The sequence below is a fragment of the Canis lupus genome, chromosome 7 (assembly GCF_011100685.1).
Source record: "Canis lupus familiaris isolate Mischka breed German Shepherd chromosome 7, alternate assembly UU_Cfam_GSD_1.0, whole genome shotgun sequence".
NCBI classification, from domain to species: Eukaryota; Metazoa; Chordata; class Mammalia; order Carnivora; family Canidae; genus Canis; species Canis lupus.
In genome coordinates, this window is record NC_049228.1 from 23,165,920 (window position 1) to 23,178,903 (window position 12,984).

The 12,984-nt window shown below is 40.2% G+C and overlaps 1 protein-coding gene across 1 annotated transcript; it reads left to right on the plus strand.

The window, feature by feature from the left end:
* The first annotated feature begins 6,388 nt into the window (after window positions 1-6,388).
* On the plus strand, window positions 6,389-6,787 carry LOC611067 (prothymosin alpha-like). Its single transcript, XM_038541769.1, has one exon. It carries the CDS (start codon window positions 6,419-6,421, stop codon window positions 6,770-6,772), a length of 354 nt encoding a protein of 117 aa, XP_038397697.1. The 5' UTR covers window positions 6,389-6,418; the 3' UTR covers window positions 6,773-6,787.
* Window positions 6,788-12,984: the final 6,197 nt, after the last annotated feature.

Sequence of the window (12,984 nt, forward strand, 5' to 3'; positions counted from 1 at the left end):
TACTAGGTTAATTTCCTGAGCCTTTCCAAAGACTACAATATACGTGTACACACACATTTATAAGTTCCTTTTATTTACACATAACTTTTTCTACAATAAGAGATAAATCTTTTCACTGTCCCATGTGTTTTGTCTTTGGGAGCCTCTATTTTAAGACTCACAGAAAGGAGGGACGCCTGGATGGCTCAGTGGTTGAGCATCTGCCTTCAACTCAGGTCATGATCCTGGAGTCCTGGGATTGAGTTTCTCTCTCTCTCTCATGAATAAGTAAATAAAAATCTAAAAAAAAAAAAAAAAAATTCAAAGAAAGCAAAAAACTAAAAAAAATTGGGAAAGAGTATTTAGTTTTTCAAGGAGTGGTATGATCGATGTTCTTTCTATGCACCACCTCTCAGCTCCATTTCCACTTAGAAGATGCGATAGAGGGGGAATCCCTGGGTGGCTCAGTGGTTTAGTGCCTGCCTTTGGCCCAGGATGCGATCTTGCAGTCCCGGGATTGAGTCCTGCGTCGGGCTCCTGGCATGGGGCCTGCTTCTCCCTCCTCCTGTGTCTCTGCCTCTCTCTCTCTTTATGTCTATCATAATAAATAAATAAATTTAAAAAAAAAAAAAAAGAAGAAGAAGAAGAAGATGCGATAGCGCAGGAGAAACCGGCTCTATCTTCACATTTTACCAGATGTTTTTCAGTTTATGATTCTCAAGTTCAAATTAAATGTTTTTATTTTAGAATAAGAATTTAAAACCATTAAAATTCTTCATTAGTTTCCACTCCAGAGCTGGGGATAATGACTAATCATGGACAGAACAGCTGTCACTCCCAAGGCAACACTCCAGCCACATTCAATTCATTTCATGACCACAGGAGCATGCCCTTTGTTACCTTAACCACCATGTATTCCAATACAGTTGAACCCAAAAGGAGTGAAGTTCATGGCCTACTTTTTGCCATTGATAGAATACAGAATATATATTGAAGAGAATATGTAGTTTCTACAATGAGCTCTGTTGATGAATTTATAAAAACACTGAGTTATGAGATGGCTGGTAGGAAATCAAAGTAAGTCACTTTACTGAACACAGAGCACAAACCAGAATTTCAAAGGGAAAAAAAGATAATAAGAAACTATGCAGGGCAGCCCTGGTGGCTCAGTGGTTTAGCACCGCCTTCAGCCCAGGGCCTGATCCTAGAGACCCAGGATCAAGTCCCATGTCAGGCTCCCTTCATGGAGCCTGCTTCTCCCTCTGCCTGTGTCTCTGCCTCTCTCTCTCTCTCTCTCTGTCTGATGAATAAATAAAATCTTAAAAGAGAAAGAAAGAAGGAAGGAAGGAAGGAAGGAAGGAAGGAAGGAAGGAAGGAAGGAAGGAAGGAAGGAAGAGAAGGAAAGAAAGAACAGAAGAAGAAAGAAATAGGAAAGAACGAAGAAAGAAAGAAGAAGAAAGAAAAGAAGAAAAAGAAAGAAAGACAAGAAGAAGAAGAAAGAAGAAGAAAGAAAGAAAGAAAGAAGAAAGAAAGATACTATGCATGTTGAACAGAGTTAGGATTCTATGTTGGTTTATATAGCTCTCTAGAGCCACATAATTCAACTGGCTCTTCTGTTCTTTCTTGGAAAAGATGACTTTCAGTTTCTAAATGGCAATGTGGCCAAAAACTACCTAGCTTTTGAGCAAGAGTAATGCAATTTGTTAACAGACACATTATTTTTAGAAAATAAGTACAATTTTGCAAACTTTCAAGGCAGATATAATCAAAGTCACCTGAAGGCCAAATGGTTGCTGCCATTTCCACAGTCCAAGTCATGGGGCCCAACAAGATAGTTTGAAGGCCATTTTTTCAAGGCCAGAGCTCTCTCAGAAGCCAAATCACCCAATATTTGGCTGAGGCTTTTGACAGGCCTTAACCCTTAACAAGGGATTTATAAGACCAGTTCATGAGAAGATATTTCAGACACTAAATTCAGTATGCCATCCATCCCTGTTATGCTTGCTCTCTGCCTTGGATGCACTGCTGGTAATCTATGCATTCCTCTATTGCTTAGAGCCTCCTCCCTGCTGATTCAATTCCCACTGCCAACCTTTCTTCCAAACTTTACACCTGTGCCCTCAGAAAACTGCATGCCATGGTAATCAGCCTTTTTTACATTACCAACAGTCAACATTCCTCATGGACATTTCTTCTCTTGAATCCTTCATCCTTGTTTTGAATCTTTCTCAAATGGGGGTTTCTCATACTCCAGTAACCCCAAAATTGTGTGTAAAATTAGTGTTCTCAGGCAGCCTGGGTGGCTTAGCGGTTTAGCGCCACCTTCAACCTGGCATGGGATCATGGAGACCAGGGACTGAGTCCCACATCGGGCTCCCTGCAGGAAGCCTGATTCTCCCTCTGCCTGTGACTCTGCCTCTCTCTCTGTCTCTCATGAATAAATAAATAAAACATTTTTTAGGGGATCCCTGGGTGGCGCAGCAGTTTGGCGCCTGCCTTTGGCCCAGGGCGTGATCCTGGAGACCTGGGATCGAATCCCACATCAGGCTCCCTGTGCATGGAGCCTGCTTCTCCCTCTGCCTGTGTCTCTGCCTCTCTCTCTCTCTCTCCGTGACTATCATAAATAAATAAAAATTTAAAAAAAAAACATTTTTTAAAAAGAAAATTAGTGTTCTCCTTACTCCTTAAATGCTTATAGACATTTTTTTCTTCACCCTATTGTAACACACCCTTCCTTTTGTGTAACGGATCAAGGAATACTGGTATGTGTTCATGATAAAAGGCAGTATAAGGAGACCACAAAATTCAGGAAAATGGTATATCCTTCTTTGGAACATATTAACCATTTTTTACCATTCGATGAATTTATAAATTATATATTGTTTCTGTATTTTTTTGAAGATTTTATTTATTTATTCATGAGAGAGAGAGAGAGAGAGGCAGAAACACAGGCAGAAGGAGAAGCAGGCTCCATGCAGGGAGCCCGATGTGGGACTTGATCCCTGGTCTCCAGGATCACGCCCTGGGCTAAAGGCGGCGCTAAACCGCTGAGCCACCCGGACTGTTGTGTTTCTGTATTTTTTAAAGTTACACTAGACATTACAACATGCATCCTTCACTCACCAAAGTCTGATAATAACTTTAACTTCCAGGACAATGCAAAGGCCTGAGAATGTAGGTAAACTACATTTACCCTCATTCCAATTTACATGTTTATTGCAATTATGTGGTTTTGTCTCTCTAGCTAGCTAAATCCTTAACACCATAAAAGTTTTTTTACTGTTTTATAAAGTGTTCCTTTAAATTGACTCCTTTTGTTGTTTCTTCATTTCTTTCTGTACCTCTGACATATATCCATGGTCATTTTCCTTCAATCTGAAGAATATCCATTAGAATTCCCTTTCATATGATTAACTTGGTCTCTGTTTATCTAAACATTTTTATGTATCCTTTATTATATCCAAAGGATACTCTCACTTTGTAGAGCCTTCTAGGTTGGCTGTTTTTCATCACCTTGTAGCTACCATTCATCTGTTTTCTGGTCAATATTGTTCCTATTGAGAAGTTATCTATAAATCTAACTCCTTTAGGTAATCTATTCCTATTTGATTTGTTTTATGCAAATATTTGAAAAGATAATGTCTGAGATTTTCTAGAAGTATAAATAATATATAGAAGTACAATTAATTTCATGCTAAAAAATAAAAATAAATATGCATATAGACATTTCATATAGAAATTGCAAAACGCCACTTCTAAAAAAAATCTTTATTTGCTTGAGAGCAAGCAAGAACAGTGGAAAGGACAGAGGGAGAAGGAGAAAGTCTTAAGCCAACTCCATGCTGAAGGTGAAGCCTGATGCGGGGCTCAATCTCAGGACGATGAGAACACGACCTGAGCCAAAACCAAGAGGACACTAAATTATCTATGCTGCCCAGGTGCCCCACAAAACGTCACTTTTTATAGTTGCTAGTATATTATATTTTTAGATGACACTTTTATATATTTATGTGTATATTGTATAGTTTATTAGTTGTCTCTAGTGGGAGTGTTTGTCCAAATTATCTTGTCTCACATATACCTGACCTTTCTTCTCTAAAATAAAAACTCATCCTGATTTGAGCCTCAAGGCTAGGTAGTGAAATGCAGTAAAAAGAAGTAACTTAAAATTTCTCATTAAAACTATCTTGGTCTCTTTGGCTTTAAAAGAATAAATTAGGGCAGCCCGGGTGACTCAGCGGTTTAGTGCCTGCCTTCAGCCCAGGGCGTGATCCGGGAGACCCGGGATCAAGTCCCACATCGGGCTCTCTGCATGGAACCTGCTTCTCTGTCTGTGTCTCTGCCTCTCTCTTTCTCTCTCTCTCTCTGACTCTCATGAATAAATAAATAAAAATTTTTAAAATTAATTAATCTTTTTTGAAAAAAAATTATCTATGGAGAATTAATATTGAGTATGTTAGAATTTCTCCCCACTTGGGGCACCTGGGTGACTCAGTCAGTTACAGGTTGGACTATTGGTTTTGACTCAAGTCATGATCTAGGGGTTGTGAGATCAAGTCCCACACTGGGCTCTGCACTCAGCATAGAGTCTGCTTAGGATGCTCACTCTCCCTCGCCCCCTCCCCACATACCCACACGTGCATGCATGCCTGAGCTTGATCACTCTCTCCCTTTCAATAAATAAGTAAATAAAATCTTTTGAAAAAATAGAATTTCTAACCACTGTCTCTACTCAAGATGTAATAAAGTGTGTTTAGAAGCTTATAAATCCTTAAAGAAATGAGGGAGGTACACCATACACAAAGATAAACTCAAAATGGATGAAAGATCTAAATGTGAGACAAGATTCCATCAAAGTACTGGAGGAGAACACAGGCAACACCCTTTTTGAACTTGGCCACAGTAACTTCTTGCAAGATACATCTATGAAGGCAAGAGAAACAAAAGCAAAAATGAATTATTGGGACTTAATCAAGATAAAAAGCTTCTGCACAGCACAAGAAACCGTCAACAAAACTAAAAGACAACCTACAGAATGGGAGAAGATATTTGCAAATGACATATCAGATAAAGGGCTAGTATCCAAGATCTATAAAGAACTTATTAAACTCAACACCCAAGAAACAAACAATCCAATCATGAAATGGGCAAAAGACATGAACAGAAATCTCACAGAGGAAGACATAGACATGGCCAACATGCACATGAGAAAATGCTCTGCATCACTTGCCATCAGGGAAATACAAATCAAAAGCACAAGGAGATACCACCTCACACCAGTGAGAATGGGGAAAATTAACAAGGCAGGAAACAACAAATGTTGGAGAGGATGTGGAGAAAGGGGAACCCTCTTGCACTGTTGGTGGGAATGTGAACTGGTGCAGCCCCTCTGGAAAACTGTGTGGAGGTTCCTCAAAGAGTTAAAAATAAATCTGCCCTAAGACCCAGCAATTGCACTGCTGGGGATTTACCCCAAAGTTACAGATGCAGTGAAACGCCGGGACACCTGCACCACGATGTTTCTAGCAGCAATGTCCACAATAGCCAAACTGGAAGGAGCCTCGGTGTCCATCGAAAGATGAATGGATAAAGAAGATGTGGTCTATGTATACAATGGAATATTACTCAGCCATTAGAAACGACAAATATTTAAAAAATAAAAGGGGGAGCAGCCCCAGTGGCTCAGCGGCTTAGCGTCATCTTCAGCCCAGGGCGTGATCCTGGAGACCCGGGATCGAGTCCCACGTCGGGCTCCCTGCATGGAGCCTGCCTCTCCCTCTGCCTGTGCCTCTGCCTCTCTCTCTCCCTCTCTCTGTGTCTTTCATGATTAAATAAACTAAATCTTAAAAAAAAAAAATAAAGAAACGACAAATACCCACCATTTGCTTCGACGTGGATGGAACTGGAGGGTATTATGCTGAGTGAAGTAAGTCAATCGGAGAAGGACAAACATTATATGGTCTCATTCTTTTGGGGAATATAAAAAATAGTGACAGGGAGTAAAGGGGAAAGGAGAGAAAATGAGCGGGAGATATCAATGAGGGTGACTGAACATGAGAGATTCCTAACTCTGGGAAACACACAAGGGGTAGTGGAAGGGGAGGTGGGCAGGGGTTTGGGGTGACTGGGTGACAGGCATTGAGGGGGCACTTGATGGGATGAGCACTGGGTGATATGCTATATGTTGGCAAATTGAACTCCAATTTAAAAATAAATAAAAAATAAAAATAAATAAAAATAAAAATAAAAATAAAAATAAAAATAAAAATAAAAATAAATAAATAGCCCCACTGGCTGCTCTGAAAAGCCATCTTTGCATCGTTCCTGTGTCTGGCTCCCTGTCGTCGCAACTACCTCCGCTGCGCACCTCCTCCACCACCGCGGACTCCGGCAGCTCCCTCGCCAGAGTCCTCGAACTCTTGCTCTTTTTAATCGCTGCATGGGATCACCGGCGTGCCCCATCATGTCAGAAGCGTCTGTGGACACCAGCTCCGAGATCACCACCAAGGACTTAAAGGAGAAGAAGGAAGTTGTGGAGGAGGCAGAGAATGGAAGAGACGCGCCTGCTAATGGGAACGCTAATGAGGAAAATGGGGAGCAGGAGGCTGACAATGAGGTAGAGGAAGGAGGGGAGGAAGAGGAGGAGGAGGAGGAGGAGGAGGAAGGCGATGGAGAGGAAGAGGATGGAGATGAAGATGAGGAGGCCGAGGCAGGTACGGGCAAACGGGCAGCTGAAGACGATGAGAATGACAACATCAACCCCAAGAAGCAGAAGACTGATGAGGATGACTAGACAGCAAAAAAAAAAGGAAAAGTTAAACTTAACAAAAAAAAAACAAAAAACAAAAAACAAAAGGCCACCGTGACCTATTCACCCTCCACTTCCCATCTCAGAATCTAAACGTGGTCACCTTGGAGTAGAGAGTCCCACCCGCCTGCCCAACACGGGCCGTGCCACCCGCAGATGACTCACGCTCTCCGCCACCCAACCAAAATCAACAAGCACATGAGGAAATGCTCCGCATCACTTGCCATCAGGAAAATACAAATCAAAAGCACAAGGAGATACTACATCACACCAGCAACAACATCATGTCTAAAGGAACAATGTATATACCTTAATTAAAATATACTCTATTGGGCAGCCCCAGTGGCACAGCGGTTTAGCGTCACCTGCAGCCCAGGGTGTGATCCTGGAGACCTGGGATCGAGTCCCATGTCAGGCTCCCTCATGGAGCCTGCTTTTCCCTCTGCCTGTGTCTCTGCCTCTCTCTCTCTCTCGTGAATAAATAAATAAAATCTTAAAATAATAATAATAAATAAAATAAAATAAAATATACTCTATTGATAGAGTGCCGGGGTAGCTCAGTCAGTTGAGCATCTGAATCTTGATTTTGGCTCAGGTCAGTATCTCAGGGTGGTAAGATCAAGACCCACAATAGGCTCTACACTCAATGCAGAGTCTGCTTGTCCCTCTCCCTCTGCCCATTTATTATTTAAATAAAATATTAAGAGAAAGAAATACTCTATTGCTAAAAAAAAAAAAAGCTAGCCATCATCTGAGCTTTTAGCAAGTCAAAAACACTAATCATAGATCACTATAACAAACATATAATGAAAAGCGCAAAATATTGTGAGAATTACCAAAATGTGACACAGTCACAAAGGGAGCAAATGATGTTGGAAAACAGCACCAACAGACTTGTTTGATACAGGGTTGCCACAATCTTCAATTTGCAAAAAGCAAAATATCTCTGAAGCACAATAAAGTGAAATGCAACAAAAGGAGGTATTCCTATAGTAAACTATTATAGCAAGGCTATAGGATACAAGATTAATACATAGAGAAGTCCATCGCTTTCCTATATATCAGCAATGAACTGGAATTTTTATTTTTTAAAAAACTTTTTAAAAACTAATAATAGCACCCCATCCTGCCAAAAAAAAATCCCAAAAAGTTGGGTGTAAACCTATAAAAATATTTGCAAATTCTATATGCAGAAACTATAAAAATATCAAAGGTCAAAATAAACAGATATTCCATGCTCATTTATTTTTTAAAATTTATTTTTTGTACATTTTTTTATTGAAGTTGAATTTACCAACATATAGCATATCACCCAGTGCTCATCCCATCAAGTGCCCCCCTCAATGCCTGTCACCCAGTCACCCCAAACCCCTGCCCACCTCCCCTTCCAATACCCCTTGTTTGTTTCCCAGAGTTAGGAATCTCTCATATTCAGTCACCCTCGTTGTTATCTCCCACTCATTTTCTCTTCTTTCCCCTTTACTCCCTGTCACTATTTCTTATATTCCCCAAAATAATGAGACCATATAATGTTTGTCCTTCTCCTATTGACTTACTTCACTCAGCATAATACCCACCAGTTCCATCCACGTCGAAGCAAATGGTGGGTATTTGTCGTTTCTAATGGCTGAGTAATATTCCATTGTATACATAGACCACATCTTCTTTATCCATTCATCTTTCGATGGACACCGAGGCTCCTTCCAGTTTGGCTATTGTGGACATTGCTGCTAGAAACATCGTGGTGCTGGTGTCCCGGCGTTTCACTGCATCTGTAACTTTGGGGTAAATCCCCAGCAGTGCAATTGCTGGGTCTTAGGGCAGATTTATTTTTAACTCTTTGAGGAACCTCCACACAGTTTTCCAGAGGGGCTGCACCAGTTCACATTCCCACCAACAGTGCAAGAGGGTTCCCCTTTCTCCACATCCTCTCCAACATTTGTTGTTTCCTGCCTTGTTAATTTTCCCCATTCTCACTGGTGTGAGGTGGTATCTCCTTGTGCTTTTGATTTGTATTTCCCTGATGGCAAGTGATGCAGAGCATTTTCTCATGTGCATGTTGGCCATGTCTATGTCTTCCTCTGTGAGATTTCTGTTCATGTCTTTTGCCCATTTCATGATTGGATTGTTTGTTTCTTGGGTGTTGAGTTTAATAAGTTCTTTATAGATCTTGGATACTAGCCCTTTATCTGATATGTCATTTGCAAATATCTTCTCCCATTCTGTAGGTTGTCTTTTAGTTTTGTTGACGGTTTCTTGTGCTGTGCAGAAGCTTTTTATCTTGATTAAGTCCCAATAATTCATTTTTGCTTTTGTTTCTCTTGCCTTCATAGATGTATCTTGCAAGAAGTTACTGCGGCCAAGTTCAAAAAGGGTGTTGCCTGTGTTCTCCTCCAGTACTTTGATGGAATCTTGTCTCACATTTAGATCTTTCATCCATTTTGAGTTTATCTTTGTGTATGGTGTAAGAGAATGTCTAGTTTCATTCTTCTGCATGTGGCTCTCCAATTTTCCCAGCACCATTTATTAAAGATACTGTCCTTTTTCCAGTGGATAGTCTTTCCTGCATTGTCGAATATTAGGTGACCATAGAGTTGAGGGCCCATTTCTGGATTCTCTATTCTGTTCCATTGATCTATAGGTCTGTTTGTGTGCCAGTACCAGTCTTGATGACCACAGCTTTGTAGTACAACCTGAAATCTGGCATTGTGATGTCCCCAGCTATGGTTTTCTTTTTCAATATTCCCCTGGCTATCCGGGGTCTTTTCTGATGCCACAAAAATTCTAAGATGATTTGTTCCAACTCTCTGAAGAAAGTCCATGGTATTTTGATAGGGATTGCATTAAATGTGTAAATTTCCCTGGGTAGCATTGACATTTTCACAATATTAATTCTGCCAATCCATGAGCACGGAATATTTTTCCATCTCTTTGTGCCTTCCTCAATTTCTTTCAGAAGTGTTCTGTAGTTTTTAGGGTATAGATCCTTTACCTCTCTGGTTAGGTTTATTCCTAGGTATCTTATGCTTTTGGGTGCAATTGTAAATGGGATTGACTCCTTAATTTCTCTTTCTTCAGTCTCATTGTTAGTGTATAGAAATGCCACTGACTTCTGGGCATTGATTTTGTATCCTGCCACACTGCCGAATTGCTGTATGAGTTCTAGCAATCTTGAGGTGGAGTCTTTTGGGTATTCTATGTACAGAATCATGTCATCTGCAAAGAGGGAGAGTTTGACTTCTTCTTTGCCAATTTGAATGCCTTTTATTTCTTTTTGTTGCCTGGTTGCTGAGGCTAGGACTTCTAGTACTATGTTGAATAGCAGTGGTGAGAGTGGACATCCCTGTCTTGTTCCTGATCTTAGGGGAAAGGCTCCCAGTGTTTCCCCATTGAGAATGATATTTGCTGTGGGCTTTTCATAGATGGCTTTTAAGACACTGAGGAATGGTATCCCTGGGTGGTGCAGTGGTTTAGCGCCCGCCTTTGGCCCAGGGCGTGATCCTGGAGACCCGGGATCGAATCCCACGTCGGGCTCCCAGTGCATGGAGCCTGCTTCTCCCTCTGCCTGTGTCTCTGCCTCTCTCTCTCCGTGTGTGACTATCATAAAAAAAAAAAAAAAAAAAGACACTGAGGAATGCTCCCTCTACCCCTATACTCTGAAGAGTTTTGATCAGGAATGGATGCTGTATTTTGTCAAATGCTTTCTCTGCATCTATGGAGAGGATCATATGGTTCTTGTTTTTTCTCTTGTTGATATAATTTATCACCTTGATTGCTTTATGAGTGTTGAACCAGACTTGCATTCCCAGGGATAAATCCCATTTTGTCATGGTGAATAATCTTCTTAATATACTGTTGGATCCTATTGGCTAGTATCTTGTTAGAATATTTGCATCTGTGTTCATCAGGGATATTGGTCTATAATTCTCCTTTTTGGTGGGGTTTTTGTCTGGTTTTGGAATTAAGGTGTTGCTGGCCTCATAGGAGGAGTTTGGAAGTATTCCATCCCTTTCTATCTTTCAGAACAGCTTTAGTAGAATAGGTATGGTTTTCTTCTTTAAACGTTTGATAGAGTTCCCCTGGGAAGCCATCTGACTCTGGACTTCTGTGTTTTAGGAGGTTTTTGATGACTGCTTCAATTTCCTCTCTGGTTATTGGCCTGTTCAGGTTTTCTATTTCTTCCTATTCCAGTTTTGGTAGTTTGTTGTTTTCCAGAAATGTGTCCATTTCTTCATGATTGCCTAATTTATTGGCATATAGGTGCTCATAATATGTTTTAAAATCATTTGTATTTCCTTGGTATTGGTTGTGATCTCTCCTTTTTCATTTGTGATTAGAGTCTTTTTTTTTCTTTTGTTTTTTAATAAGAATGGCTAATGGTTTATCTATCTTATTCTTTCAAAGAACCAACTCCTGGTTTTGTTGATCTATTTCACAGTTCTTCTGGTCTCTATTTCATTGAGTTCTGCTTGAATCTTTATTAACTCTCGTCTTCTGCTGGGTGTAGGTTTTATTTACTGTTCTTTCTCCAGTTCCTTTAGGTGCAAGGTTAGCTTCTGTATTTGAGTTTTTTCCAATTTTTTGGAGGGATGCTCATATTGCAATGTATTTCCCTCTCAGGACTGCTTTTGCTGTATCCCAAATATTTTGAACGGTTGTATCTTCATTCTCATTAGTTTCCATGAATCTTTTTAATTCTTCCCTAATTTCCTGGTTGACTCTTTCATCTTTTAGCAGGATGGTCTTTAACTTCCATGTGTTTGAATTTCTTCCAAATTTCTTCTTGTGATTTAGTTCAAATTTCAAAGCATTATGGTCTGAAAATATGCAGGGGACAATCCCAATCTTTTGGTATTGGTTAAGACCTGAATTGTGACCCAGTATGTGGTCTATTCTGGAGAAAGTTCTATGTGCACTTGAGAAGAATGTGTATTAAGCTGCGTTTGGATGTAAAGTTCTGTAAATATCTGTGAAATCCATCTGGTCCAGTGTATCATTTAAAGCTCTTGTTTCGGGGATCCCTGGGTGGCGCAGCGGTTTGGCGCCTGCCTTTGGCCCAGGGCGCGATCCTGGAGACCTGGAATCGAATCCCACGTCGGGCTCCCGGTGCATGGAGCCTGCTTCTCCCTCTACCTGTGTCTCTGCCTCTCTCTCTCTCTCTCTGTGACTATCATAAATAAATAAAAATAAAATAAAATAAAATAAAATAAAATAAAATAAAATAAAATAAAATAAAATAAAATAAAATAAAATAAATAAAATAAAATAAAATAAAATAAAGCTCTTGTTTCTTTGGAGATGTTGTGCTTAAAAGATCTGTCGTTTGCAGAAAGTGCCGTTTAAAGTCTCCCAGTATAAGTGTATTATTATCTAAGTATGTCTTTACTTTGGTTGTTAATTGAATGATATACTTGGCAGCTCCCACATTAGGGGCATAAATATTCATGATTGTTAGGTCCTCTTGTTGGATAGATCCTTTAAGTATGATATAGTGTCCCTCTTCATCTCTTACTACAGTTTTTGGGATAAACTTTAATTTATCTGATATGAGGATGGCTACCCCTGCTTACTTTTGAGGATCATTTGAATGGTAAATGGTTCTCCAGCCTTTCATTTTCAGACTGTAGGTGTCCTTAGGTCTAAAATGAGTCTCTTGTAGACAGCAAATAGATGAGTCTTGCTTTTTTATCCAGTCTGAAACCCTGTGTCTTTTGATGGGATCATTAAGCCCATTCACGTTCAGAGTTACTATTGAAAGATATTAATTTGGGCAGCCCCGGTGGTGCAGTGGTTTAGCGCCGCCTGCAGCCCGGGTTGTGATCCTGGAGACCCGGGATTGAGTCCCACGTCAGGCTCCCTGCATGGAGCCTCCTTCTCCCTCTGCCTATGTGTCTGCCTCTCTCTCTCTCTCTCCCTCTCTGAATAAATAAATAAAAACTTTAAAAAAATAAATGTTTAAAAAAAAGATATTAATTTAGTGTCATCATAGTACCTATTCAGTCCCTGTTTTTATGGCTTATTTTGGGGGGCTTCCTCTTTCTTTTACAGAGTCTCCCTTAATATTTCTTGCAGAGCTGGTTTGGTGGTCACATATTCTTTCAGTTTCTGCCTATCTTGGAAGCTCTTTATTTTCTGAATGAGACCCTTACTGGATATAGTATTCTTGGCTGCGTGTTCTTCTCATTTAGGACCCTGAA